The sequence below is a fragment of the Mesocricetus auratus genome, unplaced genomic scaffold, assembly GCF_017639785.1.
Source record: "Mesocricetus auratus isolate SY011 unplaced genomic scaffold, BCM_Maur_2.0 Super-Scaffold_15014, whole genome shotgun sequence".
Lineage (NCBI taxonomy): Eukaryota > Metazoa > Chordata > Mammalia > Rodentia > Cricetidae > Mesocricetus > Mesocricetus auratus.
Window position 1 is genome coordinate 16,452,855 of NW_024429186.1, and position 27,857 is coordinate 16,480,711.

Here is a 27,857-nt window from a genome sequence, read left to right on the forward strand (position 1 = left end):
GGTGGTGAGGGCATTGCAGAAAGCTGCCAAGTGGTGGCTTGTGAAGGGCCTTGAGAACGCCAGGCTGGAAAGGAGGATGGGGACTTCTTTTTTTTTTTTTTTTTTCATGTTGTGCTCTTGTGAGTGAGATGAGATTCTCAACAGACTGGTATAGATATGGCCAGAAGCAGTTTTTAACAGCCACCCCCTGTGTCCTATGACCTTTTTGACAATGGCTCACATCAGCACAGGTTTGGGGGGCTGAGGACATGCCCGTGGAGGGAAGACGCCAGGCAGAAGCCATTTTGCTGGATCCGGAACCACAGTTCCAGGCATTGTCTTCTAGAAGCTGCAGGATAAGGGGATTTATGTAGGTCCTTCCAGGCAGGGCCTGGACTGCCAGGGCTTGTGAGAACCATTGATCGAACCCTAAAGCACAAATGATTTGGGGCTGGCAGGAAGTATTGGGGGGGAGGCTTCAGTTGCTGCACCCAGAATTTTCCCTATTGTCTGCACCAAGCCAACTTGTATTCTTCCAGGAAGGCAGAGGACCTGGGCCTTTTCCTGCAAACGGGGGACAGTTCCACAGTAGTAGTGCCCTGATAGGCCCCCTGCTGTATCTCTCCAGCCCCTCTGCAGGTGCAGGGACCCTTCTTGGGAAGTGCATCCTTGTGCCTGTGCCCCAAGCCCGGCTTTTCCTTGGAGGTACACATCCCTTTTCAGGCATGCTTTAAAAGGCTATAATTACCCCCGAAATTCCCTCAGATAATTATAGCAATCCAAGCGACAGGGCTTTTGTGTAGAGAGAAGGGCTTGCCTAGCCTTTCCTGAGCTTCCAGCACCCTCAGGCTGAGGGGGCCCTCCCTGTTCTCCGAGAACCCAGCCTTCAGGGAAGCCAGAGCCAGGAGAGGTTGCTGTAGAGTTGCTTGACTTTTCTGGACTAGGGAAGATGGCTGTGGCCCACGGGGAAGGTGCCCCCAAGAATTACATGGTATCTAGGTCAGTGTCCATGCTGATATGGCCTTCATTATTACCATCAGAACACTCTCCAGGAGAAATACCCCCTTGAGTATCAGGGTAACAGGGAGTATCAGCTGTCAGAACACATGACAGCCTCATATTCCCAGGGCCAGGAAGGGAAGCAGGACCCATTCTCTGCCTTACATCTGCCTGACTCAAACCCTCAGTCAGTGTGTAAGTTGCTATGGCAGCAAAGCATAAGCAAAATGGGGTTTCCCTTGTCCTGTGCCCAGAGGATCAGCACCCAGTAGCTTTCAGAACCTCATTCTCTGATAGCATGGCCCTCCTGGTCCACAGTGTTGGCTGAACCTTTAGCCATCACATTCCGAGATCTGGCTCTTAGGATGGGGAACAGGCGAAAGGGAACAGCCCCTACTTATCTTTCAGAAGATTCTGGAAGCTGCAAGATACTGTTCCCCCGATGGCCAGAGCTAGCTTTATGCTGAGCTATAAGGGAGTGGGGAAATAAGTCTGGGCAGCTGTTTGCTCTGCTGAAATCCACAAGCTATCACCTGGAAAGGAGGTCTAACAGGAATCCGAGGGAACGCTAGTCACCTGCCAGGTCACACCAGAAATGTGAGCCCCTCCTTGGGAAGCCTGCCTTTCCCATGGGTGAGTGGCATTTGGAATGGCCATTGGGCCCCTGGCTGGGGTGGGGTGTGGCCTCTGCCCTTGAGCTCAACAGCAGTCCCCCTTGATGCAATCACTTGAGAGCATGAAGCTAGGAGGTTTCTTCATGACACACCCAGAGCCTTGCCCAGGACTCATTCATATAACTGCTCCTTGGAGATAGTCACTTGGTGACATGCCTGTACCTGTGCCCATATCCACCACCACTCCCATCCCTCAGGCAGAGGCACAGGCAACCCTGAGCCTCATCCTAGCCTAGACTAGAGGTGGAAGCTCCCAGAAACATAACACTGCCTGGTGCAGGTCTCGGGAAGCTGGGGAGGAGGCCACGATGACAAACCATAATTTGCTTTGCATGCATTTGAAGGCCAGTTCTCACAGGAACCCACTGTGCCACGCAAGGCCAGAGTCCAGAGACACAAGCCCCAAAGCCAAGGCTTGGCTCTGCTGCACCAGGCTGAGCAATTATAGGCATGGCTCTAGCCAGTTTCCTACTTGGCTGAAGCCATATGTGAGAAGCATCTGAGGGTCACTGGATAGCATGGGTTTGTGTCCTCGTCCTCAGGGATAGCTGATATGAAGGGTCTTGGGAAAAGGACAAGGTCTAGGACTCTGAGGATTTCAGGGTGAGGTTGACCTTCCTGCCCTCCTTTTCCCGTAACCTCCCCCATGGACCGGGGAGGTGACAGATGGTCTGTCCCGGACACCGACCTCCCCAGGGAGGGATGTGCATGGGGCAGGCAATCCTCTGTGCTTGTGGTTTTATGGGAATTTAATCATGGTTCATCTTGGAGGCGGTCTGGAAGCAGAATTGAAATTGAGTAATCTTGACACCAAGAGGAAAGAAAAGAATGTTGCTTCGAGCTCTGGAAGAGTGGCTCCACAAAGAGGAGATGGGTGTTGTGGGTAGGGGTGTGGCTGTCAGTCCTAGGAGAGCTACCACCACCCCCCTTCTCTGACCCATGCTTCAGGCAGTCACTTGGCTTCCTGTATGTCCTGGTGGCTCTTCCCAAGATAACTCTATGAGGAAGGTTGCCCACTTTAGAGATGAGTGTACCTGGGTAGATTCAGCTGGATGACTCAGGGTCCCGGGACGACCAGAGGCAAGTCTGGGATGGGACCTGTGTTGTCTAGGTTTAGACTGTTAGCCAGGGTTCCTGGTCCTGGCTCCTAACCAAACCTAATGGCACTCTGGCTCCTACATGCCTGCCTACCTCTGTGGCTGATAGTGCCATAGAGGCTTTGGTGCTGGTGACTCTGTTATGGGGCCCTGCCAACTGGCAGTGTTCCCAGAAGTGAGTGCCTCCTAAGGATAGGAGGTAACTGACCAGAGAAGGTCCCAGATGTCCACTAGATGCTCTAAAAGTGGATGATTACCAAATCTCAGCCCTTTGGTTATTGGAACGTAACCCTGATTGTTTTACTGCTGAGAGAACAGGGCTTTGGCCCTGAGGCCAGAGTACACTGTATGCAGATCACCTGGAAGCATGGCCTCAGGCTGGCCACTACCACCGTCAGGGCCAACCTGTGCCTTTTCAGGCCAGCGGGGGAGGGGGGGAGGAGGAGTCACTGTCCTTAGCAGCTTCCACTGCCGCCCAGGTCCAACAGGAACCAAAGGCTGGCTGTAACCCTTCTGCGTTCCCCATGTTAAGGACTGAGGCCTTGCAGGAGTGGATTATGTCAAGACTTGAAAACGGAAAGCAGAGTTGAAAGATTTTTAAATACCAACAGTCTAGCCAGAAAAGAGGGCATTTGAGAGTTTTGGTTAAGGAAGATGGAGTCGCTAAAGAACTCAGGGCCATTGAAAAAAGCGGGTTATTTGTGTGGTGGATGAAGGTGCAGACACTTGCTTCCCAAACCCCGCCTTCGCAGCACCACCACGGCTCACGACAGCCGCATTTGCTGCGATCCCTGCCGAGCTGCCTCATGAAATTCCAGCACTGCACCTCTCTAATCCATTTGGTACCTCTTGAAGCCCCAGCAGAGGAAAGTGTCAGATACGTTGAGTGGCGGGTTTCCTTGGCAGTGACACTTCTCAGCCGTGATGACAGCACAGGTTTACATTTTCAGTCCGGGGCAGTATGAGCTTTCACCAATCATAAGATGCACTGGTACTTTGTATTTCAGGAGTGGTAAGCGATTTGTGATGTGCCTCCTATTATGAGACCGTCTAGTCATCTGTGTGGTTGTACCTAGCTCCTCCACTAGAAGTAAAAGACCTGCTCCACCCAATCTACTTGTAAATCCCAGACTGGGTGCCCCCAAAGGGCTCCACACTTCTAGCAGTAGATGGCACTTTCTCTTGAGTTGTTTATCAGCCTGCAGGCCCCACCTTGCTGCTGACTCAAATATTTTTTTAATCAGTTAGTTTACTTTATGTATGGGTGTTTGGAGTTACAGAGAGTTGTGAGCCGACATATGGGTGCTGAGAATCAAACCTGAGTCTTCTAGAGCAGCCAATGCTCTTAACCTCTAAGCCATCTCTTCAGCCCTAACTGGTCTTCAAAAGCAAACACTCACCAGTTTGAAATCCATCATTCTAGAGCCTCTCCATGCTTTGCAGGAATATGTGAAATCTATGCACATTTTAAAAATAAGCAGAAGCTGCTTACACTCACATATGCTGCTACAACCTGCACCCTCTTCATATCTACTTTGCCATGTTTCTGAGTCAGTGTTAAAAATGAGGGAGAGTGGACCTACCTTTTTCTGAACAGTGTAATATTCCAGCATTTGACCAGCCAGTCATCACTTATTTACTTATTTGCTTGTTTATTTTTTTTATTTGATTATTTGGGTGCATAGGGTTATCCAATTTTGTTTGGACTTGTGTGTGTATATGTCTGTTTTTAATTATGTCTCTGCATATTTATGTAAAAATTTATCCCCAGAGGCGGGATTTCTTTCTTTCTGGAATATTCCAAGCATGCTCACACTGGTGGATCTTGCTGTATTACCCTGGAGCAGTTCGTGTCTGTCACACCAGCCCGTCTAGGGTAGAAGACATCCATCTCATCTTTTGTTGTTGTTGTTCTTTTCTAGACAGGGTTTCTCTGTGGCTTTGGAGCCTGTCCTGGAACTCGCTCTTGTAGACCAGGCTGGCCTCGAACTCACAGAGATCCGCCTGCCTCTGCCTCCCGAGTGCTGGGATTAAAGGCGCGAGCCACCAACACCCAGCCGTCCATCTCATCTTAATGCCACATAGTTAGGCAGGCTCAGCACGTCTCCCTGTGCTTTTGACCATTTGTATTTCTGCTTGAATGAATCATCCATAGAGGTTCCCCTTCTCTGGGGTTGAGAAAAGGGTTGTTACTCTCTTTTTTTTTCACTGACTGTTTAGGATCCCCTTGGAATAGAGGAAACTGTTTAAAAATACAATTTCTCCAGTGCGAGCATGGTCTCTGTGATGGGGCCTAGCTAACATCTCTGCTTCCTGGACTCATCCTGCAGAGACAGCACTCCAAGCATTGTTTTATGTGTCTTGGAAACACGGGGGCTGCAGCAGTTTGGGAATTGAAGCGGGGGGGGGGAGCCCCACTAGGGTCTAGCGGGACTGTAAATCAGCGGGGACAGCTGCCACTGAGCTAATCCACATTTTCAGCAGCTGGTCGGGGTTCGGGAATGTCTGGCTCTGTCCCAGCCGGTGTCTGGCTCCTTCACTCCTGGACTCTGAACATTCCGGGTGCAAATAGCTGCTCCCGGAGAAGGAGTCAGGTCACCAGCTTGGTCTGGAGGCAAACCTTTCATCCAGCTGCCTGTGCCATGCTTCCTCAGGCCACACTGGCCCCTGCTGGGAAATGTCACACCCTGGATATTTGTTTCCTGTGGTCCTGCCACCTCAGCTGTAGTGGCATCCCCCCCCATGGTAGCTTACCTGTAGCCAAGGGGCCAAGTTGGGCTGTAGCAGTCAGTAGGTAGGGTGATGGGCCAAGGAGGCCTCAGGGCCTCTGAATCCTTAGAGAGCAGAGCAGCAGCTGTGGCCACTGTGGAATGTCCCTTCATCCCCTAGTGGCTCCAAGTGACCCCAGTCAGTTGCCCTCTTGGAACTTATAGAGACTGCTTGTATAGGGAACAGTTATCAGGATAGCATGCACGCTTATCATTTGGCACCTCAGCGCTTTTTTTTATTTTGAGGCAGGGTCTCTTGAGCTTGTAACCCGTCTGTCTCAACCCTCTGAAGAGCTGGGGTTGCAGGTTTGTGTCACCATGCTCAGCTCTCCTCTTGTAAGGACACCAGTGACCTCATTTTACCTGGATACCTCATTAAAGAGACCCTCTCTCCTACAGTCCTGAGCTGACAGGATTGGGGCTTCTATGTGATCTCCAGGACCTGGGCACCATCCTTTAGTGTGAGCCACCCCAGTAAGGAGAGCTTGAGAAGTGAGTTGGGGTCTCCGCCTATGAAAAACATACAATAGCAAGCGTGAGATGCCAGGGAACCCCAGGTTTGGGGCAGAGGATTGTGTGGAAAGAAGATGGTTATGGGTGGTGGTCACAGGGGACAACTTCCTGATTACAAATTCCAGGAAAGCCTAGGGGCAGTTGGGAAGAAGTCCCGGTGCTGCTGGGACCATCATGGCAGCCCTTTCTTTTGTCCTAGAAGAGCAGGTCTAGAGGCTATGGTTGGTGCTGAGTGACCTGGAGTGGGGCATCCCAGATGCCCTCTAGAGGGTGCTATCACATTGCAGCAGGGCTAGCTACCCTCTTGACAGTTTCCAAATGCCGGCATCGATGTAGCCTCCTGTGTCCCTTCAGGGGGAAAGAGATGAGTGACGTAATTGTCCCATCTTGCAGATGAGGGGGGCCAGATAAGAGAGAAATGTGGTGCCCTGCCTAGGTGCACCGCTGGTGGTGGTAATAGGGCTGGCTCTGGGGCCTCAGGTCACATTTTATTTGGAGGGATCTCCTCTCGGAGATGGCTTTGCCTCCAGTCTCCTGGTTGTGAGCACCGCAGATGACAGTGCTTAGCATAGCCACTGTCCCTGCACTGGGGCCTTAGTCAGCATTTGACCCACCTTGCTGAACACCTCCAATGTGGCTCACTCCTGCAGCTGTCCCGCTGCAGCCTGGGGTGGTGATGACACAGCAACCAGGGCTGGAGAGGAGGCTCAGTTTGTAAAGGGGGGGGGGTGTTTCACAAGCACGAGGCGGTCAGATCCTAACACCCATATAAAAGCAGACACGCAGTGTGCAGCCTTAACTCCAATCCTGGGGGCAGGAGGTGAGGACGGGGGAATCCCTGGAGCTTGCTGGTCTGTCGGTCTAATTGACTTGGTGAGTTTCAAATTCAAAGAGAGACCTGTCTCAAAAAATAAGGTGGAAAGTCACCGAGGAAGACATGATTCTGTCTGTCGCCAGCACTGTGTGTGCACATGTGGGGACGGACACACACACACACACACCACACACACACACACACACACACACAGAGTAATGATGCTACAACTAGTTCTTGGTATGTACTCACCAGGACTTGAAGCAGGGCCCCTCTTTCTCTCCCAGTGAGGCAACAGGCTGCCCCCCCAAGCCAGGCAGTAGAACTGAGCCATACCCTTAACAGTTTCAAGAGGTGAACCCATGTCCCTTTTGTAATGTAAAAATGCATTCTCTCCGTGATGGGGAGGGGAGTGAGTACCACTTTTGTCTTGACCTCATTGGAGGGAAACTGAGGCACACAGCAGTAAAGTTTCAGATGGACTCATGGTAGGTGAGAGGTGGAGCCAGGATGCAAACTTGGGTGGCCTGGCTCCTCCTTGGACCTATAGGGTACATCATGTCCTACCTGAGGTCTCTGTCCCAGCCTCACCCCATATCAGACCTGGTAGCCTCAGAATGATCACAGAGGACAAGGAATACTTCACACTTCTCATCCTGTCCTTTCATAAAGGCACTGCCTGAATCGGGGACCAGCCATGGCTGGGAAGGCATGGTCATTCATTGTTGGTGCCCCAGGATAGTACTGCAGCCCTTTGGGGACACAATGGAGAAGAACCAATGAAAAGACCATTCCTGTGGACCCCCAGACCTCACTCCTGGGAATTCAGCCTGTGGAAACAATTTGGCACAAGTAAGAGCCACATGCAGGAGAGATGTCCCTGAAGCTGGCTGTGGTAGAAAATGATCACTATAAGTTGGGGGTGGGGGGTTCACCAGTCAACAGCCAGGGATATGAGATCATAAGGATTGGAGCAGTATTCTCTAAAAGCAAAAATGAAAAAAAGAAAAATTCATGTACGTAAAAGACAAACTATGGAGATGAGAACAAAAATACACTGAGAAAAGCCAATGAGAGATGAGCCCTTGAACTTGGATACCGGACATGCCCTGGGAGCTGTTGATGGACCAATGAACGGCCGTGACTCAGACCGCGTCTGCTCTTCCTGCTGTGCGTCTCCTCGGCTGGGCACTGGCTGCATGCTCCTACCAACCCAGCTCAGCTCGGTCAGTCATCTGCCAAAGACGCAACTAGTGAGTGGGTCAGGGGCTGATGTTGCAGCTCTTAGAGGAAGACAACCCACCATGTACCCGAAAAAAAGCCTCTTAACAATCCCGTCCAGAAATAAGATGACAGATAAAGCAACAACAGTACCCTTCCTCCCAGAGCCAGAAATAGCCTCTCCAGCTCCCAGCACAGACTTACCAAATGTTTTTACCCTGTCCTCACATTAGGGAAAAGAACCACTGGCGAGGCCACCCTGCACTTCTCATGGCTGAGCCAGGAGAGCCTCTGCTGACGCTTTCACTTCCACGGGCAGCTGATACATCTTCGGGATCCGAGGTGGTGGGCAACGAGACTCTTGCCCTGGTAGCGCAGGGCCTGGAACCATCCTCACATCCCGCTTAGCAGGGCGGATCTGTGTTCACCTGCTGAACTGGTCCCAGGAACATCCTTCTGCCTGAGAGACGTTTCTGTCAGACTAGCCCATTACTGTGCCTCCCTGTCTCTGTTCAGCTAGGCTCTCCCTCATATTGGTCGTGTGCATACCCCCCCCCTCCAGGAATACCTCAGCACTCCCCTTAGGTGTCGTGTTTCCTCCCAGCCCTCCTGCTGTACCTGGGCACCACTGCTTCGTCTGGTGCTGTATTTAGTGGAGGCTATCCTTTTGCTGTGGTGGATGGAGCCAAAATGCAAACAGTAATGGTTTCTAGGCCACTGTAGTTTCACAGGTGCGCTGGATGACTCTGGCTACAGGGACCAGAGCAGGACAGCGGGGGATGGATCCTCTCTGGTGTCTGCAGGCTTAGGACTGCGTTCACTCAAGACTGGTCTCCTGGTGACAAGTTGGCAGCTGGACCCAAGCTTATTATAGAAGCCCCTCCTGACTGTGGCATTGGTACAGCCTTGGTCCTGGTGTCCCCTCCCAAGAGGAGGCATAGGACAGGCAGCAGTTTTGCAGAGGTCTGCAGTTCAGGGTGTGGATGGCCATCTCCAAGTTGGATAAATGAACTCAGCATCATTAGGTAGCAGTGTCCCTCTTTCTTGGTCCCTCTAGCTCCCCAGGCTCCCTTCCTATCTATTCAAGAGTTCTGAAAGGCAGAGGGTCTGATCTTTCCAGTGCTGGATGTGGCCTGTCCTCAGGAAATGTCTTGTCTGTGTCCTTCATCTGGACTCCAAACCCCTCTGGGGAGAGATGGGCTCATCCTTTCTCTGCCCTCACCTCAGGCTCAGTTCTGGGTAAAGAAACCCCTGCTGCATTTTGTGCACTGATATTTTTACATTACCAAATGCTTTTGTTAGCTTTTCTTTGTATGTGTTGTGAGCATTTTCCTGCATATATACCTTTTGTACCACATGCATGCCTGGTGCCTGTGGAGGTCGGAAGAGCCCTGGGTCCCCTGGAAGTGGAGTCACAGATGGTTGTGAGCCACTGTGTAAGTGCTGGGAATTGAACCTGGCCCTCTGCAAGGGCAGCCAGTGCTCTTATGCAGCCCGTCTCTCCAGCACCTCAAATGGGTTTTAAAAACATCTGTTGAGGTGATGGCATGGATTCCAACTTCTGTCATACTATCCAGCCGCCCCTCGCTCAGTCCCAAACCCACGGAAGATGCATTCTAACACCCCCAGTATACGGCTGAAACCTCAGACAGTGCTGAACATGGTGTTCACTGTGGTTTCTCCCTACTCACACACACCTGCAGTGCATTCTGACATACGCAGAGAAATGAGCATTTGTGTGTTCCCAGGTTCAGTCCCCAGCACCATGAAAGTGTAATTTATAATTTACATATAATGAAGAATAAATTGTAATCCTATAGTGAATAGAACAGTTGTGACAACAGACTACAATTGTCATTGCCCCTTTTGAACAATTATACTTATTTATTGTGTGTGTGCGCATACATGCACATACATGCCACAGCACATGTGGAGGTCAGAGGACAGCTTGTGGGGTATCAGTTTATTGTGTGTGCACGCATACATGCACATACATGCCACAGCACATGTGTGGAGGTCAGAGGACAGCTTGTGGGGTATCATCAGTTCTCTTCCTCCACCATGTGGCTCCAGGGATCGTACTGTAGGAGTTAGGCTAGGTGGCAAGAGTCCTTCCCCACTGAGGCACCTCAAGCATTACCACACCTTTGTGAGACAGGTGTATCCCAGGCAGCCTTGAACTCACCATCCTCCAAAGACTGATAGGCGTATACCAGCTCACCCAGAAGTGTCCCTAGTCTTGCACTTTGGACTTGTTTTAAGGGAGACATGTATTTGGGGACACGACAGCCAATCTTATAGCCAGACTGGCTCCTGAGTATGCAGTGGCATGGGTGCTGGGCACAGGGACAGCTCAGCTTGAGACCCTGCTGCAATGAAGAGCCAGGAACTCGAGAGCCTCAGCAGGACACACAAGTTAAAATGTGTGAATTGCTCCCTTTTGGACTGTGGGTGGCTGAAGGAGATGGAGTCTGGATCTGTGATGGGTGAGGGTTTCTAGGGTGTGAAGAGTTGCCTTGGCTTCCATGTACATATGTTGAAGCAGCCATCTTGGGAGACTTGCTACAGAGTTGGGGATCATGCTGTTCAGGGAACATGGATTGGGCTTTCAGTGGGCAGTTCTTTAAAAACAGTTAATTGATAATCAATTAAACACTTAATTACTTGAAAATTCTTACAATATATTTTGATCATATCCATCCCCTACTCCTCGCCTAACTCCTCCCAGATCTATCCCCATCCATCTCCCCACCCCAAGTTCATGTCTGTCTGTCTGTCCCCTCTCCCTCCCTCCCTCCCTCCCTCCCTCCCTCCCTCCCTCCCTCCCTCCCTCCCTCCATTCCTCACTCACTCCCTCCCCCCCACCTCTCTCTCAAAAATAACTCACTGAGTCCAATGTTCTCAAAAATAACTCACTGAATTCTTTCTGAATTCAGTGAGTTATGAGTACTCCTGGGTATGGGACCACACCTATTCCAACAAAGCCACACCTCCTAATAGTGCCACTCTCTATGCCCTTATGGGGGCCAATAACATTGAAATTACCGCAGTGAGTGACTATGTGGGACTGTGTCTGACCCAGAACAAGAGTTTATGGAGATGTTGCCATAAGAAACCTGAATGGGCCATGGCGGGGCAGATGCTGGTCTCAGAAGCCAGTATCAAAAGGTCAGGCTGGCCACCCAGCTCTGCAAGCTCTGGTGACGGGAGTCTGGGCTGTCTCACAGGAAATGGCTGGTAGGATCCCAGCAGCCTCTGAGTCTTCCTGAAAGAGAGGAGGGGCCAAGTCCTGGGTCAGAGGTGTGAGCATCACACCCCTGGGCTGCAGGGGCTGCACTCTGAGGCACGAAGCCTCCTGTGCAGTCTTCATCCTCCCTCAACAGAGCCTGCTGGCCACTCACAAGCCTTCCTGCCCGGTCTGTGGCTCTGGGTGGAATGCAGACCTGGGCCTCATTGGGAATAGCCCTAATAGCTATGCAGTTGGGCCTGCGGCTCGCATGTCCCCACCTGATTTTCCTGCCATCCCTTCTGCTGGACCATGAGGTCAGCCTGCTCTCCATCCTGCTCTTGGAACTGTAGTGTGATCTTGGGAAGTGCTGTTCCTGAGCATCTGTTATACAACACTGGATAAAAGGAAAGGCACATGAGTGATTGGGACAGTCTACAAAGGATGGCTCCAGACCCCTCCCCAAGAAACTGCAGCCCCAAACTATTGTGCCTACTTGGAGTTTGGACTTTGCCTAAGGAGAATGAGCTGAGAAGGGAGATTAAGGCGCTCTTAATGTGTCCCGTGGTGGTGTTTTTCACGAGGAAGGTGAGGCTGGATCTTGATTTAACATGTTGATGGGCCAGTGGCCAGATGCTCTGGGACAGCACTTGCTGGTTGGCTTTGGACTGGGTTTTCAAGTCTGAGGGTAGTGGGCTGCCCTTGCCCCATGAACACTCAGCCTTTCTAAGTCCCTGTGCCCAGTGCAGGATGGTCCCACCTCCTGACGCTCATGGTCTTTCAGGGATGGGAACTATGACAAGAAGCAACAATAGCAAACCAGTAACTGAATAATCACTAGGGATTAAGAATACAATTGCTTTCCCACCAGTAATCTGCTTTGTCCTGACCTGGCCTGCCAACAGAACTATCAGGAAGTATGCATAGTATGCTAGTCATCTTCCATGGCTTTGCCCCCAGTTCAGTAGTGTTGGAACTCATTGTAGGGGCGGGGCAATGAAATGGCTCATCAGGAACAGGTGCCTGCCACCAAGCCTAAAGACCTGAGTTCGATCCCCAGGACCCACGTAATAATGGAAGGAGAGAACCAACTCTGGCAAGTTGTTCTCTGACCTCCACAAACACGCACCATAGCATGTGCACGCCCTGTTCCACATACACAAATAAAACACAAAAAACAAAACAGAAAGCTCACAAGGTGAGCATCAAAGACAACAGCAGCCACACCTTCTGAGACCAGCGGGTATAGCAGGTGTGAGCTTGGCTCTCAAGAGGTACGGGGAGAGCTGAAAGATTAGTTGAGGAGGGAGCCTGATGCATCTGTGTGAGGGGATAGCCTTCTTCCATCTTTCCTCCTTGGAGAGTGACTTTGCAGGCTATAGAGGATAGATAGGATGCCATCAGCACAACGCAGAGCCTGAGCTCAGAGCTAATCATGTGACATTGTGATTCTCGTGAAACCAAGATGCAGATGGGGGTGGGGAGCTGCCAGGCTAAGGAGGTGATAGCAGTGCATCAGGTTAACCTTCGGTGTGCAAGATGGCGTTCTGTTAGATAGCGCTCTGTGTGTAAACATAGACTCAAAGGCTAAGAATGTAGTAATTATAGCTGCAAAACCGGGAGCTCTCATTGCTCCTCACATTTTCCAGTTAGCGTGTAAGAATTTTTTATACTGACAGAGGGCTGGAGAGACGACGGTTCAGCCATTAAAGGCTAGGCTCAGGGATTTTATATTGACAGAAAACGTGGACAACTACGCCGTGCTTATTGTACACATAGGGCTGTAGAGTCGGGAGACCTCAGAGCTGGGCGCTGGAGGTAGGTGCGGTGGGTGGCTCTGGAGGAGTGTGCTCACCAGACTTCCTCTGCCCTAGATGACAGGATCTGCTCGCCGCCCTTCATGGAGCTCACGAGTCTGTGTGGGGATGACACCATGAGGCTGCTGGAGCAGAACGGCCTGGCCTTCCCCTTCAGTACGTACGCTGTAAACCCCAGGGTGGACGTCACTACTGTGGGAGGGGGGAACATTTACAGCTCCCCTAGATTTAAGCTTGCTAGAAGCAATTACATAGCCCTGGATCCCACCTCTACCCATACCTCGAGAGGGTCCTTGCAGTTTGGGGGGCGGGGCTCCTCCTACCTGGCCCAGGGACATCTGCCCTTGTTACCCTGAGCACAGACACTATTTGACACAGCAACTGTCATCCCCTTAGTCCCCACCAGTCCTTTATGTCTTTTGCTGAAGGCATCTTTAAAAGTTCCATACCACCCCAGTAACAAGGCTGGGCCTGGTTAATATTTAGATGGGGGGTTCCTACCCAGGGAGTCCCTGTCCCCCTCATCTGGCCTTGTGGTTACCAGCCCTGTTAATTCCTCTCTGCTTCTCTGTCTCCCCACATAGTTTGCAAAACCAGAGTGGCTCATGGCACCAACTCTCATGAGGTGAGTGGAAGCCGTCGCTATCCGTGCACCACCATTGCTCTCGCTGGGGCCCTGCTAAGTTCTGTTGCTACAGCCACGCCTGCTGCTGCTTGCTGTCCCGATCTGGGTATGGACACCTTGGGGGTATAGGTCAGAAGAAGAACCGCTGTGGCTCTGTCCTGTCTCCCACGTCACCCCACTTCCTGTCCCTATTCCTAAGACTGCCTTCCCCACCTTAGACCCTGACTTAGTCTGCCTGGGATGAGGCTTCCAACTGGCAGCTTACACAGCAGACAAATCTTCTCCCAGCTCAGAGGGCCCCAAACTGGTTCTGGTAAGAGCATACCATTGGCCACCCTCTTGGTGCTTCCTCAAGTCTGCTTTGCATGTGTGCAGACATGTGTGAGGGGAGAGAGTGAACCCTCGTGAGGGCTCTCAAGAGGGACCCACCCTTGAGATCTCATCCCAGCCTAACCACGTGTAAGTGCAAGAGTCTTCACACTGGGGCTAAGGTCCTCCACGTATGTATTTGGGAGACACACACGTGCAGTTTGTAGCGGAGCCCACAGAAGTCACACCAGGCTGATGTGTCCTTGGTTTTCTGGCCATGGGTCCATCAGTGATAGGTGCTGGCTGGACTCCCAGAGAGCCTCTGGAGAGCAGTTTTCATGAGATCCCGCACCTTCGATGAGATCCCGTACCTTCGATGTGATCCCGTACCTTTGATGTGCTGAAGCCCTTCCGTTTGCAAGGGTGCCCTCCCTACCTGGTGACAAGGAGCCCTGGTGCCAGGGCAGAGTCTCTGGAGAGACAATGCTTTGGGGACAATGGGACACGAAGTATGTGAGGACTCCGGGCAAGAAGGGCAGTGGCCATGCAGGGGACCCTTGGGTCCCTGTAGTCTTAGCCGCCAAGGTCCCACATTCTCAAGGGTGAGCTGAGTGGCCCTGTGGGGAAAACCCACCTGGCTAGCCCTGCAGTCAGAAGGGCTCCCGGGAGAAGGCTAAAAATGGAAGCCAGATGCCATGACTTACCAGATCTAGGTCATTCTCATCTCTTGGCAGATGTTTATGGGGGAAATGTCTATAAACAGTGTCAGAACACTAGGGGTGGCCCTGCCACAGAAAGGAAGTCATCACCAGCTGCTAGGTCAACTGTCTGCTCAGGTCAATAGCCATGTGGGGATATCCTGGCTGCCTGGACTCCCAGCTGCTGCAGCACCCTGAGGTGCAGCTCATGAGTAAGCCAGGGAGCGGGCAGGCAGGCTCTAGAGTGGCCATAACGCTGTTCCCTGTCATCACCCACTAGCTCCTCTGTTCCAGTGTTTTAGCAGCCTGTGTCAGGGGACAGGGGACGCAGCTTTGGGATAGCACAGAGCCAGCACTACTGCTGTGCACCTCCAGGCCATTGCCATGCCTCTCTGAGCATCTGCCCGCATTTATAATTGGGGATTTGACAGCTAGGGGGTGAGGGGGTGACTGTGTAGCTTGCCATGGAGCCTGGCCCATGGTGATTATTTGATTATGGGAACAGCTGCTCTGGGATGGGATTTATGGATTCAAACGGGGGGGGCAGGCCCCTGCTGAGTCACTGCCATTCAATCCCTAGGTGTGGTCATCACCCTCCAATGAGGTCATCGTGTCCTCTGTTGCAATCCCAGCACCAGCCATGTACACCTCATCCTTGGACACATGAAGCCTCACTGCATGTGGGGGGCAGGAAGTTTGTCACTTCAGAGAATATCTTCTGTGGAGTAGCAGGGTTGGGGACCAGCGCCTCCTCTTTTAGGGGTATCCAGTGACGTCAAGGACAGTGAGGATGGAGATGACTCTGCATGTAGAGGACCATAGATAGTGACCAGGGAGCTTTTCATGGGGTCCTCACTGATATCCTGAAGCAGAATATTAAACTACACAAATTTAGGGATGTCCTATGATATTTATTGAAAGAGAAATCACTTACGTGAAAAGCCAAGAAATCTGAGAACCAAAGGTCCCTACGCTGCTCTCCAGGTTGAAACCGAAACCCAAAGAGAGAGAGTCTCCTCCCCTTTGCTCTATTTACCCCGTACGTTCTACGTACCCGGGACAGCGCTTACGGATATGTAAAATCACTCCCTACAATATCCCAGCCTGGTGATCCAGCTTCATTGCCAGCCCTCACCGACCTGTTTGCTTCTGTGGACCTGGAATCCCTGTGCATGTGTAAGCCAATGCGCACACATGAGTCCCACGGGGCAGCCCGTCACTTCTTCACACGTAAAGGATAACCCACAGCTCAGCAAAGCCCCATGGCTGCGTTTGCCGGCAGACACTGCTTACAGCAAAGAAAGCAGGACTTTGACTCTTCTGTGCCGTGTAGCATGTGTAGCGCCGAGGCTTCAGCTTGTTGGGGGTTCCCCAGAACCCGTGCTCTTTGCTGCTTCCCATTCCCTCATGCTTGTGAGAAGCTTGAGAGATCATCTCTTGACACCCTCACCCTAGCGCACGCTGGTTTCACACTGGTTTCCCACATGGCTTGGATTTTAGCTTGTCGTGCCCAGCTGAGCTCCAGGCACAAAGCAGTGAGTGTCCTTGATGGCAGATACAAGGGTTACAGTTGGCTCAGGGGGCCATCTGTCCAGACCCATTAGCCCTTCTTAGCAGCCAGAGTGTGCCTGGGCTCTTTCCTGGCCATGTAGTGACCTAGCTCAAGCCACCACTTCAGGTGGGCAGGCGCAACCCCTTGGTCCCATCACCCTCAGGGCTGGTCATGACAGACTCCAGCCCCAGCCTTGTGGTGGAACAGGAGAGGGCACAGTTGCTCTGCCCCTACACACTCAGCCCCCATCAGAGTCTCCTTCAGCATGGTTGTCCCTCGAGGAGCTAAAGACCAGGATAAAGTCGTATTCTAGTTTGCTGAGTATCACGTGACTGTGAGAGGGCATGGTGAGGTGCCAGGCAGACCCAGTTCCAAGTCAGCCGCTCCCTTGCCTATGGATTACTTGCTGACTCCGTTCCTGTATCTGCAGAGGTGTGACAGTGTGCCCATCTCAGGCGCTGTGGGATGACTCCGGGGGACCCAGTGCTGGCAGCGATGTTGTGACAAGAGGCAACTCTGACTCTGGCCCCTAGCGCCTGCTTCCTGCCTTTCCCTCCTGGGTCTTTGTGCCCGAGCACCCAACCTAGGGGACCCCATTCCCCGGAAGGAGTTAATAAAGCCCTCAGGAGGTTTTCACAGCAGACCCCGTGGATTTCCCACCACCAGCCCCACCCCCCACAGCACGAGCGCCTCAGTTCACAGGTGTGGCTGTCCACTGCGCTACTCACCTGGCCTCTTGCTTGGGAGTCCTCAGAGAAGGACTCATTGTCCCTGAGGATCCTGGAGGGGCCTCTGGGGGGTGACCTTGGACTTCGTGGAGTACATGCTCACCTCTGTCCGTCGTGGGCACCAGCTCTTCCTCATAGGGCCAGGGAGAGGTCGTGATGGGTGCCCAGGAAAGTGACAAGCCACCGTGTTGGAGACTGCGAGCTGATGATGGACTCTAACGGAGCCTTGGGTCTTTGTTTCTCCAGATGGCCATTGTGTTCAACCAGGAGGGCCTGAATGCCATCCAGCCCCCTTGTGTGGTGCAGAGCTTCATCAACCACAACGCTGTACTTTACAAGGTGTTTGTGGTGGGCGAGTCCTACACGGTGGTCCAGAGGCCCTCACTCAAGAACTTCTCTGCGGGCACGTCAGGTAACTCACTGTCCCTGGTATTGTCACTCTGTGCCAGACCCCGGGGCAGAGCCAGAATGGATACCCGGTGTCTGTCCTGTGGTATCCCTTGTTATTTCTGGGCTAGGGAGAGATGACCTCAGTTGAAAAGTTGTATCCAATAGGTGGATTAAAAGGTCCTGAAGAACCAATGAGAGACCATGTGCCATAAGGCACTGTGGGGCTCCCGCCTTCAGAGCCACTGCCAACTCCAGCAAGTTTCTGGAAGCGTCCTATCCCCCAAGAAGTTCCCTGGACCCACCCAGTGATGACACTCAGGCATACGCCATAGTGGGTTTGGAAAGGGAGGGAGGGAGGTGACCGCTACTGCTCTGCATGGCAGCCTTGCCTGGAGCTTCCGCTTTCCAGAAGGGGACCCCCAGTCTGAATTACCTGCGGCTTCCACAGCTGTCAAGGTCTATAGGGGTTTTCAAAGCAGGCAGAGCTGCTGAGTCACAAAGGTCCCTGCAGAGGGCCTCAGGCAAGTCCCAGTGGGCATAATCACTCCTGCCATGCTGCAGTGACCATCCCCTGGTGTCCCTTAGATGTCACACAATAGAGGTATTGCATGACTTGTTGCCCTGAGGTCCTTGGAGGGGACCCTCTGGAGAGCACCCTGAACTCTATGCTCACTTCCATCCGTCCTGACACCACCGTTTGGAGCCATTCAGTTACAGATGTGCTGACACTGGAGCTGCTCAAGAGAATGTTCTGGAGGTCCTCAGGCCCCTTTAAGGCAGTTTCCCCAAGTTTTGTGGGTCAGGACAATGCCTTTAGAAACAGCATAGCTTCCCTGATGAGGCTTGTCTCTGTCTGGAAGGAAAAAGCTACCCCTGAAGCCTCAGCCAGCTCCGGGCCAAGCAAGCAGAACCTTCCTCAAGACCCCTGGAAGGCCCTGTTCCTGGGACTGCCTGTCGCCATCCCTTCCAGGCCTGTTGCAGCATCTCTTCCTGTTGTCCCCTCTGAGCCTTTTCCCCTTGGTTGATTCCCTTTCCATTAGCTCAGTAGGGGCAGGCACTTAGCAGCTTCATTTCTTTGCTGGGACCAGGTAGTTAGGGACAGTCCCATCCTGACACTGTCTCTTGTACCACCTGTACTCTTGCAGGCTGTGGGACAGAGGAGACTAAGGTTTTCACAAAGCATTTACTTGCCTATCAGAGTATTTCTTAGCTGAAGGGGTCCCAGCTCCATCCCCAGTACCCCTACACACACACACACACACACACACACACACACACACACACACACACACACACACACACACAGAGTTACGCCTTGATTATGACATGCTCCTCACTCTTCTCCAGATCATTTCATCTCTGAATGAATTTGGCTCCCGTCTCCTTTCTTACTCCCACAAAGGCGTGTTTGTTCACTGCCTCCTCCCCTTTCTTCCTGGTTGTAAAGCACTAGAGCAGTTTCCGCCTTGGCACTGGGAGCCAGGAATGATGAAGGCAAGAACCTGTCAGTGAGTCTTCTCTTGTGACTGTTTCTAGGCCACGAAGCGCCCTGAGGCATGACATTCGGAGGTGGGCTGGGGATCGGAGTGACTTTCAGTGTGTCTATCTGACCCGGAAGTGGCACGGTTCCAGCCTAGGGCTGCATCTTCTTTGCCCGACCAAGAAGAAGACCCCAGGCTCCAGCAGCCCTTTCTCCTGACGAGTTGGGAAGAGGGCTTTGGGGCTCTGACTTCTTTCCAGAGACCAACTGAACCTCCTAGCCATGCCCCATAGGGTGGCAGGCCCTTCAGCTTCCCATGTCCACCTTGGGGGTCAGGTCTCCTGGCTTGGGGTTGTTCTGGACCAGAGATGGAGACAAGAAGAACATCTTCACACCACAACTCCTGTTCTCCTTAGATTCTCATGTGCCTTTCTGCCCTTCACATGTCAATGTCCCAAGTCAGCTGTGCAGCTTATGTAACGGGTGGCTCCTTACAGTGCCTGGGCTGGAACCCAAGGAGTTCTCACTGAGAGAGCCACTGAGGAACGTACAATGGATGTGCTCATGTTCCCTGCCTGTGGCACACACTCTCCCGGCTCTTGGCTCCTTCTTCCTGATGCTCTTTCACCCTGTATCTTGACTTTGACGCCATATTGCCTTGGACTCCTAGCTTTGTATAAGGACTCTACTCCCCCTCTTCCTCCTGGTCCTAGGGGTACATAAAAGAGAGGTACGTCTTGCTTCTTTGAAAGGGTGACTAAGTGTTTCCAGGGTTGTCCCAGACATTTGATGCTATGGCAGGGTGAAAACGATATGCAAATGAGAGGGTAAGGCCACGCTCTCCAAGGAGACAGCGTATGCAGGTAACCTGGGTCTGTAGTTTGTTGAGCTGACTCCAGGAAGCCTGAAGTCATAAACGCTGCTTTTATTGAACATGTCAGAGACTCACCCTGGGTGGTAAGCCAGAGGACCCGCCAGGAGACAGCCAGGCAGGCTCATGAGCAATGTGTGTTCTAGTGAGGAGTAACACAGGGGAGACATATCTGGAGGGCGGTTTTATTGGAGATGACGGCTTCAGGGGGCAAAGGCAAATACTGGGACACCAGGTTTGTAGGGGCGGGGTGAGAGAGCCCTGTGAGGAGGGCCAAGCAGGTAAGCTGCAGGTACCCTCTGTCGAGGTGGTTTTCAGTGACAGGGTGGGAGCATACACCATAGGGAAAGATGGGGGACTCAACACCAAGGCTGAGTTGTCTGAGCCAGTCTAGTCATTCACTTTCCTTTTGAGTCTCTCTTTTTTTTTTATCTCTGAGAGCAAAACCACCTGGTGACTATCCCCTTGGCCCCCACTCAGATCAGAAGTTGGGGGTGGCCCCCATGCTGAGTTAGGGAGGACTGGTCCTGCAGCGGTCCTTTGCTGGGTCTCCCAAATTATCAGGGAGCAAGAGCCTTGCTGCTAAGGTTAAGAAACAAGCCCCCCCAAAAAAGAAAGAAAGAAACAAAGCCCATGCCCCCCAGTCTACTGGCAGGACCAACTCCCTTAAGGCTTCCTAAGGAGCCAGGCCCCTTGGGTGCAGCCAGGCCCCTCCCCGTCTCAGCCTCCTCACCCCCCAGACTCTTTTGATGACAGGCAGAGGCTGGAAGCTGCTCACTCCCTCCGTCTGTTTGCATATGGTGAGGTGCTGGGCCTATACCTCAGCCCAGGACATCTGTCACTTAGCAGTCCTTAGGCCAGAGTGCCCCAGGACAGCAGTAGCAGTCGGGGTAGAGGGCAGTTTCCCCTTAAGACATCTGTATAAATGGTCTGTCCATCTGAAGCTGTTGCGGACACAATCTGTCCAGTGTAGTGGGCATCATAAGTCCCTGGTGTTCTGTCTCTTCTAGACTAGCCAAGTGCCTGCCTGTGTGCACTTCCTGCAGGCTCCTCCGGGCTTCCCAGCCCCCTGATCATTGCTGTATCCACCTGCTGCTGGTGGCCTGTCCTCATAACACAGGCCTGCTCTGCTCTTCTGGCCTTTGCTCTTGGAGACCTGTAGACTTGGGTGGGAGGTACCCCAAGTTCAGGAGGCTCTAGGAAGACAGGGCTGGCAGTGCCTACAGAAGGTCAGAAGCCATGCTAAGTGGCGAAGCCCTGGTCTAGCCTCTGGCCTGTCAGACTCTGCCACCCCTGAAGGTTCACCCGTGCCCAAAGAGTAGGGACCAGTGGGCGTGCTTGACACAAGTCCCGCAGGGTGTTTATTTTTCCCAGGCTCCTCCCCAGGACCATCTCTCATGCCCCCCGTCTGGACTGGCTCTGGTCGGAGCAGCGGGAGGACTGTCGGGCACACCGGGGTGGCCAGGGGCCTCTGTGCCCCGCTAGCGGGAAGGATGCCAGGTACTTCAGCGCCTGCCTGCTTGGCTCTGCCTGAATCACTTCCTTGTGCATGATTTTTATGGCGCCATAGAGTCGTGAAGCTGCTGGGGTCATGGCAGCCACAGCAGGCACCTGAGCCCTGGCACACAGGCCCTCAGCCAGTGCCCACCCTGTCCTAATGCTTGGGGGCCTGGGTCCCAGGGATGATCACTGTGTCCTGCAGGGCGGGGTTCATGACACCCTTTTGCAAGAACTTGAGCAGGGGCTGTCAGGATCCCTTGGGGGCTTCTAGTCCAGAGTGGCCCTGAGCTATTCTTGGTGGGGGCGGGGCTACGAGGGGGTGATGGCCGGAACTCAACCCCTAGGTTTGTGGTTTTGTGATTCTTGCTCTAGCGTGTCCATGCTTCCAAGTGCTTGAGAACATTGCAAACTGTCCAGCCAGCCTTACATCTCCGCGGAGCAAATTGCACCTTTCACCCCAAGGACATATGTACTGGGGGCATAAATGAAAGCACCCTCCTATTCCTGGGACTGAGCTGCCTCTCTGGTGGGGCTGAGGGGTGGTGGGTGGCAGCAGCTGTGGAACAGGACGTGTGGAGCGGAGGACACTGGGGCATTGCAGGGCTTTCCTGGGTGAGCCCATAAAAGCCCTTGTTCGGGTTCCTATTAAGTAGTTGGGAATCGCTACTTAAGAGCACATACCAGTGGCCACCTGACTGGGGGCACCTGGACCGAATGGCATTTGGTAGGCTTCTTCCCTTGGGACAGACCTTTGAAATCTGGGTGCACAGCGTGCCTCTCCTGTTGCCCGTTCTCTTCCCGCCCTTAGTGTGTATGGCCTGCCCAGCCTTAGGTGTTAAGGAGATCCGCATATGGTGCTGTAGGATGGTAATGAAGGCGTCCCAGGAAAACATCATTTGTATGTGGGAGGACAGATTGAAACTGGGGTCCTGATGGGCGCACATCGGTCTGTGATGCAGCTGCGGGTGCCTAGCTCACCATAGAGCCCTGGGCTGCTTGTGCTGCTGAGCCAGAGGCCATCTAGAGCGAGACTGGGGTGGTGCTGCCCCCTGGTGTCGGCATTGCTGTCTCCAGGTCTAATTCGCTCCCTGTCTGCCTTTTCAGATCGTGAGTCCATCTTCTTCAACAGTCACAACGTGTCAAAGCCAGAGTCTTCATCGGTCCTCACTGAGGTATGTCTCCTCTCCATGATGGCCTGGCATGAGGCCACCTGAGTCTGAGCCTGGATAAGAGTGTGCTCTGCCCATGGAACCCCCAGCTGAGCTGTCTGGCATGCCAGGGTAGCAGGAAGGACCCTTGTCCCCATATGACGGGCCCACGCAGTCATGGCAGTGGGCATCACAGCCCTGTATGTGTCCGGCACGGGAACATGGTGGGCCTGGTGTGCTGTTGTGGACTGATTACAGCGAGGCAGCTCTCCCAGGGGGCATCTTCACGCTTGACATCATGGCTGGCATTTTGTGAGCATCTATGGCAGGACTTAGTGGCCTTGGACTTAGTGGCCTTGTAGCAGCTTCCCAGAAAGGATGTCCAAGCTTGGGGACATCACCAACCAAGTTCACACAGTCAACCATTTGATCCCCACCTGTCTGTTTGCAAAGTTGACTTTTCTAGAAATATCCTTCCTTGCTGTGACACAGAGTACCTCAGGGCCACAGTCTTCTGTCATCCCCGCCCCCCTCACCACCCCCGAAGTCTGGCCTCCAGTGGCTTCCCACCACACTCTGAACCCAGAGCCTCTGCTGACTTCCTGCTGTCCTGAGGTACAGCCAGGTGTTCTGGGAACTCTGGATGGGTCCTTCTCCCTCTTCTGGTTGGACTCAATAATGGAAGCTGCCAGTGTCTGGCACCTAACCTGGTTGCAGGGCCCAGGCCTGGCCTTATGTCCTGACCACTGTCCTTAGCATCTCCTTTCCTGTTTTAGACAGGGTCTCTGTGTGCGGCTTTATCTGGCCTTGAACTCACAGATCTGCCCGCCTCTGCCTCCCAAGTGCTGAGATTAAAGATGTGTGCCACTGGCTCAGCTAGTTGCCTGTCTGTGTTTCCTTTGAAGATGCAACTATATGCTAAGAAATACAGTATGGCATTGACAGGGACCTGGAGGGACACCGATGTCCCTTGGGATATTGATAAATGTCTCCCTGGAACACATAGGGAACCATTGAACCACCAGATTTTTAAAATTTTTTATTACTGTTTGTGAGTGTGCACGGTGTATGTGTGTGGGCGTGCATGCCACGTGCGTGTGTGTGGAGGTCAGAGGACAGCTTTGTAGAGTTGTTCTTTCTGGCCTACCTGTATGTGTATTCTGAGAACCGAACTCTGGCCTTTAGACTTAGCCCAGCAAGGATCTGTACACTGAACCATCTCGTCCACCCGGACCACCAGATTCTCACGAAGCTGTGCACAGGGACAGATAGGAGTAGTGCCTTATATAGACGAAGGCTTTCCTCTCCACATGTCAGGGTCACTGGCACCCTGTCCCTCCCACTGGGCCCCTGAAAACCCTGCTCAGCAGGGTAGCAGAGGGGAGTTGACCTTCCACAGGCTTCCCTAGGAGCTGGCCTTGATGGTGTCCTTGCATGGTGTGGCTGCTGACCACTGGGCTATTAGCTGGTGCTAGAGGGGTGTTTTGAGGGCTAGGAGCAGTGAGCCACCTTCTGATTGGCCAGGGGCCTCTTTCTTCATCTGAAAAATGGAAAAGGTTTACCTAACACTACAGGGTCCTGCCTGCACCCGAGGCCTGTGAGCATCCAGACTCACCACATGGAGCCCTTCAGAGCTGACCCCTCATGAAAGGAAAAGAATGTGGAATGGCAGCCAGGTGGTGGTGGCGCCCACCTTTAATCCCAGCACTTGGAGGCAGAGGCAGTCGGATCTCAGTAAGTTCGAAGCCAGCCTGGTCTACAGAACAAGTTCCAAGGCAGGCTTCAAAGCCACAGAGAAGTCCTGTCTTGAAAAGAAAGAAAGAAAAAAAAAACTCAGAATGGCAAGCACAACCTTTTCCGTGGGACATCACCCTCCAGGACACCTTCAAGCTGGACTGACCATTGATTTGTTCCCAGGAACCAGTGGCCAGTACACACCCTACTCACCAGCCTTCTATCCCAAAGAGTACCATGCAGAGACCTCTGCTAACCTCAAAGGCCCACCTCATCCCCAGACAATGCCTTTGAAAATGGGCCCAGCTTTTCCTTATGCTTCTTATGCTTTTAGATCCCACCTTTCACCATTGAGAGCCAGTTCAGGGGACTCTTAAACATAGGTTCCCAGGATGTAGCTCAGTGGCAGGCTCCTGGGAGACACACACACGATCCGTCCCCTGCACTGCCATGACCGGGGATGGGGCTTTCTCATCAGACTTGGCCTGAAGTCTGACCTGAGTCACATCACCTGCCCGAGCCTTGCTCCCTGCCCCCCCCCCAGTACCCGAGATCTTTGAGTCACCAGAAGTACCTGTGTCTTATGTCTTCGTCAACCCACAGGAGCACCTGCTCAGCCCTTCCCTTCCTCCCCTCCCAGGACCTCACAATGCAATTGGCTTGCATCCACAGGCCCATTTCTATGCCTTTATCTAGTCCTAGCCCGGCTGTTTGGTTTTGGATAATCAAATGGCTTTGGAAGGATTTCTGAGATTCTTCAGCTGAGCTGAGAAAGTGCTTTTTATAAACAGCGTGTCATGGGGCTCTCTAACAGGCAGCGGCGGGCGAGGGTGGCCTTGCTCCCAGGCACTGCACCATGAGCCTCAGATAGCAGCTCAGCGGCTCTCAGCTGAGCCTCGTGGCCATGGTGTTTTTATTAGGCCGTTCCCCGGGGTGGACAAACAAGATCCAGGAGTGCCATGTTGACAGATCAGGGTCACTGAGTGGCGACAGGAAGGCCAAGGCTGGTCTCTGGCTTGGTTGGGACCATGGGCTGGGTCAAGCTACTGACCAAGTGACCAGAAGCTCAGGTAGGGCTGAGTACCCATTGTAGCCAGATGGCGGCTGCCCCCGAGGAAAACTTTTCCCTAGGTCAGGTACTGCACACCAGGGTTTCAAGTGGAGGAGCCCCCCTGCTCTGCAGAGCAGTGGGGCTAGCCTGAGCAGCAGGGCATGGATGCGGCCCATGTGGCGTGTCTGTCCCAACTTAGCACATGTCTCGAAGTTCCCTACTGTCTATTTTTAGATCCTTTGTATTAGTGACCAGGGCTTTTTTATTTGGTTGTTGTCCTAGTTACGGATGCTGTTGCTATGATGAAAGACCATGACCAAAGCAACTTGGGGAAGAAAGGGTTTATTTGGCTTACTCATCCACATCACAATTCATCAACAAAGGAGGTCAGGACAGGAACCCAAGCAGGGCAGGAACCCGGAGGCAGGAGCTGATGCAGAGGCCGTGGAGGGGAGCTGCTTACTGTCTCGCTCAGTCTGCTTTCTTATAGAACCCAGGACCATCAGCCCAGGGATGGCCCCTCCCACAGTGAGCTGGGTCTTGACCCCACCAATGGCTAATTGAGAAAATGCCCTCCAGGTCTCCCTGCAGCCTGGTCTTATGGAGGGGTTTTCTCAATTGAGGCTCCCTCCTCTCCAGTGACCCTAGCTTATATCAAGTTGACATAAAACTAGCCAGTACAGTTGTCTTGTTTAGAGATGGGGGTCTCATTTTGTAGCCCTGGATGGCCTGGAACTCTCTATGTAAAGCCAGTTGGCCTTAAACTCACAGACGTGCCTCTGGCCCAAGTGCTGGGATTAAAGGTATGCACACCACATCCAATGTTTTCTGTTTTTTAAATTGAGATAAAAATCCACATGTGTAAATATTTTAGAGTTATTTTTAAAGATTTAATTATTTTCATTGTATGTGATGAGTGTTTTGCCTGCATGTAGTGTCTGGGCGCCACATATATACCGTGCCTGCAGACATCAGAAGAAGGCATGAGATCCCATGGGGGTAACCAAGCCCAGATCCTCTGTAAGAACAGCGAGTGCTCTTAGCTGCTGAGCCATCTCACCAGCCCCTAATTCAGCAGCAGCAGCAACCACACTCCCAATGTCATTCAGGCACACCTTTATATCTCCAAGACGTTTTCCTCAGCCTGTCCCCGTGAGCGCTCAATCCCCATCCCTCTCACCCCAGGCCACCCCAGGCCCTGGCCGCCTCGGGTCTGACCCCCGGCTGCACGGATTCACACTGTGCTGCACATTTTATGTAAGTGGGATCTTCAACACCTGGCTCCCCCGCCGATTCCTGCTACTCAGTGTGGTGCGTGGAAGAACTCCAGGCCTTTTTATGGACAAACTGCATTTCTCTGTGTGGATCAGCTACAGTTTGTTCATTGGTCTGCTAATGAATATTTAGGCTGCTGGAACCTTTGATCATTGGTGTCCAAGGGTCTGTCTGAGTACCCCTTTTTAACCCTTTGTAGACTATCTGGGTCCTAAGGTGTTCTGTGTTTTTTGTTTTTTGTTTTTTGTTTTTTGTTTTTTGTTTTTTTTGGAGACAGGGTTTCTCTGTATAGCCCTGGTTGTCCTAGAACTCACTCTGTAGACCAGGCTGGCCTTGAATTTACAGATATCCTCCTGCTTCTGTCTGGCTTAAGAATTTTTCCTAGTTTATTCATTTAGTTTTGTGTGTAGAGGCAGAGGATACTTTTTAGGAATCCGTGCTCTCTTTCCTCCATGTGGCTTGGCAGCACAGGCTTTACCTGCTGAGCCATCTCTCCAGCCCAGTGCGCTTAGAGCTTTTGGTGTAGTGTCCTTTTCTACTTTGGCTTAAACCCATCTCTTCCCCCAGAACTCAGTACTTACTGGCAGCTAGCGTGCTCCCTATTGTGACTGACTTCAACATGAGGCCATGTCGTCTGTGTCCTGTACCGTCCCCTCCCTAGGGTCCCCACAGCAGGCCTAGGATGGAGGCCAGATCAATCCCATTGTACAGATAAGCAAATGGAGGCACAGGCCAGGTACTTTCCCCAGATCCACAGAGCTGAGAAATCTCTGATGGGATTTGAATCTGTATCCTCTCCTCACGGTCCCTTGCTGAGTCTCATTCCTCTTCCTCAGAGGCCCCGGCTGACGACTATATGTGAGGACAAATGCCTTTCCCAGATGATGTGTGGCACTGGAGGTGTCGTGGGCAGGGCGGGCAGACTTGGACTGTGGCAAACACTGCAGGAAGCCGGGTTAGAGTCAGGCCAGAGCATCAGCCAGCAGCACCTCAGGGAGGCCCAGGTCACGTGGGATAGGATGCTGTTGTCTGTAAACACTTTGTTCATCACAGCCAGGAAGAGAGAAGCACATGGCTACCTGGGTTCCCTAGGCCCTCAGCCTCATTCCTATAGACCACCAGCGAAGATAACACGTACCCCATACCCCATCTCTCCCTGGCTGTTTCTGTCTTCTCTGCCTTCAAGCTCTCTTCACCTTGATGTCTGCCTCCATAACAGACCTTCTCTGCCCTCCTTCCCAGAAGGATTGGGTTTTCAGTCCTGCACTGTACTTCCAGCTTCTGTGACCCTGGCCCAGCCCCTGGCCCTCTGTACTGACATCAGCCTCAGTCACTCTTGAGCACTAAGCTCCCTGCTTCATGCACTGAGACCTCCAGGCCCTGGCAGG

At 52.6% G+C, this 27,857-nt stretch overlaps 1 protein-coding gene across 2 annotated transcripts in view; it reads left to right on the forward strand.

Moving 5' to 3' along the window:
- The window catches only part of Itpk1 (inositol-tetrakisphosphate 1-kinase), a 134,246-nt gene that overhangs the window by 101,076 nt on the left and 5,313 nt on the right, over positions 1 to 27,857 (forward strand). The window contains exons 5-9 of one of the 2 annotated variants that reach the window (XM_013112223.3): positions 13,166 to 13,264; positions 13,693 to 13,733; positions 17,267 to 17,432; positions 21,136 to 21,261; positions 22,366 to 22,433. In XM_013112223.3, coding sequence (XP_012967677.1) covers positions 13,166 to 13,264; positions 13,693 to 13,733; positions 17,267 to 17,432; positions 21,136 to 21,261; positions 22,366 to 22,433 — 500 coding nt within the window. The remainder of the gene's footprint in view (positions 1 to 13,165; positions 13,265 to 13,692; positions 13,734 to 17,266; positions 17,433 to 21,135; positions 21,262 to 22,365; positions 22,434 to 27,857) is intronic. The other variant, XM_005068385.4, reaches the window with a different exon arrangement.